We start from the raw sequence: 4,468 nt of genomic DNA, 5'->3' as shown, positions 1-4,468 counted from the left end.
AAATTGCACCAAATATTAATTATTGGTTAGTTGGCTGAAGTTATTCAATATTTTTTTTGTTGTCTACAATTTTTTTGATACGATAATTGAATAATTAATTTGTTACAAATTTGAGCTCTATAAAATTTGAATATTTGATATTTATTTAAGCTAACCAGTGATCTATTAAACCAAGTCGATTAAGTTATGCAACATTTATTCCCTTCAAATAAGAGACTCAGTTGAATTTCAAGTACTCTTATATAAATAGAAAACAAATTATTAGTACCAAAGCATTATCAATTACCCTTATATAACAGAAGCATATTATTAATTATATTGCACCCAATAACCCAACCCAAAAGAAAAAACAAATGGTCAAATTAAACTCTAGATATTCTAAAGAAGCTAGTGTTCTACCTTAAAATCATAATTGCCTTGGTTGACTTAGTTAAAGATAACAGACAATATAATCGATCCATTAGAGATATACAAGTCAATTGCATTGCAAACAACATCCAAAATAAAGCTCAAAATGAGTAATTATTCTTAGTTGAAGCATGGACCTCAATAATGTGAAGGTTCAAGCAAATATGAGTGCATCATTTGCCAACTTAAAAACTTTTTATCATTGCTAATAATATATTGGAAACCTTTATTTCTTTGTTATGTTATGAGATTATTTGTCTAATTATATCTATTTATAATGCGTTACTCATATAAATTATTTTTTTAGATTTATGTAACTTTTTTTTAGTTTTTTTATTTGTCTTATATTTTTTATGTTTTTTTTTTTTTTTTGAAGATTTACAAAGGTCAAAGTTTAAATTTTTTGACATATAAAAAGTTTTAATTTTATGTCATGAAATTATTTGTATCAAAAGTTTAAACTAATAAAAAAAACACATAAATAGTTATTCAACATATACATACAATTTTTTTATTTTTTAAATATTATAATATCAAAAAAAAAAAAAAGATGCATGCTCAAATTGTATGCACACAAAATAATGAATTTATTGAAATTTTCAATGACAATTATATATACACACACTTTTAATACATTCATAACTTAGATTTTGTATGTTATTTTTTGCAAATATTAAGATTTTCTCCCCTTTAATTAACATAATGCAAACAAAATTCTTAACTTCATTAAGCCTAATACTACTAATACATATTAATTTAGGTACGTAGTTTAATTTAATATCATTATTTAAGTCTTTATACAATATTAATATATATCCATTCCTTATTTAATACTCCTAGGTACTACTATGTAGAAGCATAGTTTTAATTAACAACATTGGGAACATGGCCACTTATTCGCACCATGGTATATAGATAAATTGACATGTCGGCTTGAACCAAAACATCAAGATCCCATAACAAAATAAAATAATACACTTGCATCTTTATGCACCCCCCCAAATTAACCGGATAAAGATTACATATAGTTATATCTTACACCTGAAGCATACCCCAAAAAAACAAAAACAAAATCAAATAAAGCAAATCCAATCAAAGGGGGTGGCATTAATTAGCACATATATAGTATATGCTAATTAATTAATTAATTAAGGTGCTAATAGTAATATGATTGTTGATGAGGTAACATGTGATTGTGATTAGGGTGAGAATTATTAGAAGGTTGATGATAATAATTATGGTGGTAGAAATGGTGGGTAGTATCTGAATTACTAGTACCCTCTTTTGTTGTTGAAGGTTGAGAATCATCATCATCATGTTGAGTTTGGCATTCCATGTTCACCCCAAACAACCTAAGTACCTTCGAACTTGAACTTGAACAGTTTCCAACTGGTCTCATCCTTTGGTTCTTCCCTTGGGACCCTACTTCAACCATTTCAATTAAACACGTGCACATGTCAGTGCCAATGCTTCAATCATAAATAATTAATTAATTAATTAAATAAACAAATGAAGGATGAAGTGATGGAAACAGATTGAAGGGCACCGCCTAGTTTTCTGAACCTGCAAGCTTTTGTTAGAAAGAAAAGGTACTAAGAAAGAACATAGAAAATTGTTTTCATGTTCATGATTTCATTCAACCAAAAATGGGCGCGTATTCTTCACGGGGGTAGTTTGGTCAAATCCCAAAAAATTACGCAAACTACAAGGTGGAAGCTCAGGTGCAGTCGACTTCACGTGAAGTTGATAGTTGAAAGTCGTTAAATGGTTTGACTGATTTGACTAAATTTTCATCTAATGACTCTCAACTATTAATTTCACGTAAAATCGACTGTACCTGAGTTTCCACCAAACTACAAAAAAAAGGCTTCTAACTTCTAAAGCTCTAATAAACTCACATTTTTCCCAAGTAATTGGAAGGTAACCTCCACGCACTTCCATGAGAGTGTAATTAATAATTATTTTATATAATCTAATAGTAAATAAAAAAAAGGTGTTCTGATAGTAATTAGAGATCACTAATTAAAGAGAAATGGAAATGATGGAATTATATTCATCATGCTTTATTATTTCTCATTGTACAAATAATAAACATCATTTCTTCCCAGCAAAAAACAATAGGTTCTTCATTATATTCTTATCTCATCAAAAAGACATGCATTATACATCATAATCATACTAAGCTAAAGACAATTATGTTACCAAATTGGATGCACCGAAAACGGAAGCTTCATTCCTAAGACTCAAGAGACAACATAATCAAGCTAAGGTAATAAATCATCACAAGAACAAATAATCATTAAAAAGGTCATCTAGGTAAAATAAGATTGCAGCACTCATTCCATAAAATCACCAAATCCTTGTGAAATAATAATAATACCCAATTACCCACCCACCCTCATCAATCAAACTAAAGTAATAAAATGAAAACAAAAAAATCTAAACAAAATCACTAGAGAAGAGTAAAAAAAAAAATCAAAATGAAAATATTTTTAAAAAGTAGAAAATTTGTAATACTAAAGATTATATATAATCACATTAATAAATTTAATTGTGATATACTAACGTATTATATACGTATATTTAGTGATATAATAGTAAAAATAATTATATTTAATATTAATTGCGTAAATAATGATGGATTAAAGGAAAATGTTTTTAAAATTATACTCTTAGTTGATTGTATAATTTTAGATTATTAATGTATTAAAATTAAATAAAAAAAAGTTTAATACACAAAAACCATACCTGCATGAAGACTACTACTACTCCCCTCATGTTGTTGTGGATATGTTAAGTGTTGGTTATGAAGAGGATGCGCAGGATAAGGAGGGTGCGCACAATAGAATCCGCTAGTCCACGCTACACCACTCTTGTCATTATTCACATCAGCGCCACCAGCGTGAGCCGTTCTGCTAACTTGCGCCAGCGGAGAAGATCGGCGCCTCCAGCGAATAAAGAGCCTCTGAGAGTCGGCGCGGTGGCGCTCGAAGGAAACGACGTCGCCGGCGTCGAGACGCTTGTCCTTAACGTAACGGCTCCATCCTTTGGTTAGCACATAGCTCTGGCTGCTGTTCCAATACGAATAACGGAATCGCCAACACTTTCCTGACTCGTCCTCGAAACTCAGTAACAAACCCTTGCACTCGGTGGCTGACTCAGTAGCGGAGGAGGCAGTTAGAGGGAAGTACTTCTCGGCGTGTTGCTTTGGGATGACGAGACGGTTAAGCTTTCCAACGTCGCTTGGAGTTAACGGCTTCTCGAACATTCTCTCGTTATGTTGTTGGTGGTTATTATTATCGTCTTGTTGGATTGGTTCTGGAAGATTCTCTTCTTCTTCTTCTTCGTCTCCTTCTTGTGACGTAGTGGCGGTGTCGGTTTCTTCGTTGTTGAGGTTGAAGCGAGGGGTGTTTTGGGAATTATGAATATTATTGTTGTAGGAAGAAGGAGGTTGTGGTTGTTGAGTCCACCACAACGGTGTCGTTTCTTGGAGGTCCATAGGGGAAGAAGAGTAGTGGTTTATAGACATTCCTTTCTTTTTGTTTGTTTTTTGAGGGGGCAAAGAAAAGAAAAGAAAACAAGTGCTTATATTTAGTTTTGGAGAGAGAGAGAGAGAGAGTGGAAACTGTGGGAAATATTTGATGGAGTTTGTTTATGTGTTCTTTGCAAAGATATGACAATGAGAGAGAGAGATGCAAGAAATAATAGTAGGGTATGAGTAGTGTATTATTATTGTATGACTTGATAACTTGTATGAAGTATAAACTAGTTTATGATGTGTGTGTGCAAAATGTGCTACTACATGGAGGAGGAGAACACAACTATATACATATATATATATATATACTGCAAAAGTCATACTTCAATTAAGGCTTTATAATTTTTTTCAGAGTTTAATTTTGATGTATGAATAGTAGCTTAAAATATTTTGTATAAGTCGTATAATTATATTTAGATGAATTATATGATAAAGATGTAAGTTTATAGATTTTTCTTTTAATAGAATGAAAGAGAGATTAATAAAGGTAGGATCCACATTTTGAATAATAATAAAAAATAA

The 4,468-nt window shown here is 31.0% G+C and overlaps 1 protein-coding gene across 2 annotated transcripts; it reads right to left on the bottom strand.

The window, feature by feature from the left end:
- Positions 1,410 to 4,209, bottom strand: LOC107626371 (B3 domain-containing protein At2g36080-like). Of its 2 annotated transcripts, XM_016329240.2 has the most exons (3): positions 4,115 to 4,201; positions 3,157 to 4,027; positions 1,410 to 1,833 (listed from the first exon to the last, which is right to left on the bottom strand). In XM_016329240.2, exons 2-3 carry the CDS (start codon positions 3,935 to 3,937, stop codon positions 1,565 to 1,567), a joined length of 1,050 nt encoding a protein of 349 aa, XP_016184726.1. In that variant the 5' UTR covers positions 3,938 to 4,027; positions 4,115 to 4,201; the 3' UTR covers positions 1,410 to 1,564. The 2 variants fall into 2 exon arrangements, with proteins under 2 accessions (XP_016184726.1, XP_016184727.1); XM_016329241.2 differs by having other exon boundaries at positions 1,410 to 1,830; positions 3,157 to 4,209.

This window comes from Arachis ipaensis, chromosome B02, assembly GCF_000816755.2.
Source record: "Arachis ipaensis cultivar K30076 chromosome B02, Araip1.1, whole genome shotgun sequence".
NCBI classification, from domain to species: domain Eukaryota; kingdom Viridiplantae; phylum Streptophyta; class Magnoliopsida; order Fabales; family Fabaceae; genus Arachis; species Arachis ipaensis.
The sequence above is the reverse complement of the archived record's forward strand: the minus strand, read 5'-3'. Positions and strand labels throughout refer to the sequence as shown.

Bases quoted from the DNA above. Each gene is read 5' to 3' on its own strand.
- LOC107626371 (XM_016329240.2), bottom strand. From the start codon at position 3,937: ATGTCTATAAACCACTACTCTTCTTCCCCTATGGACCTCCAAGAAACG. The intron at 1,834-3,156 runs GTATGGTTTTTG...AAATGGTTGAAG, and splicing joins TAGTAGTAGTCTTCATGCAG to TAGGGTCCCAAGGGAAGAAC.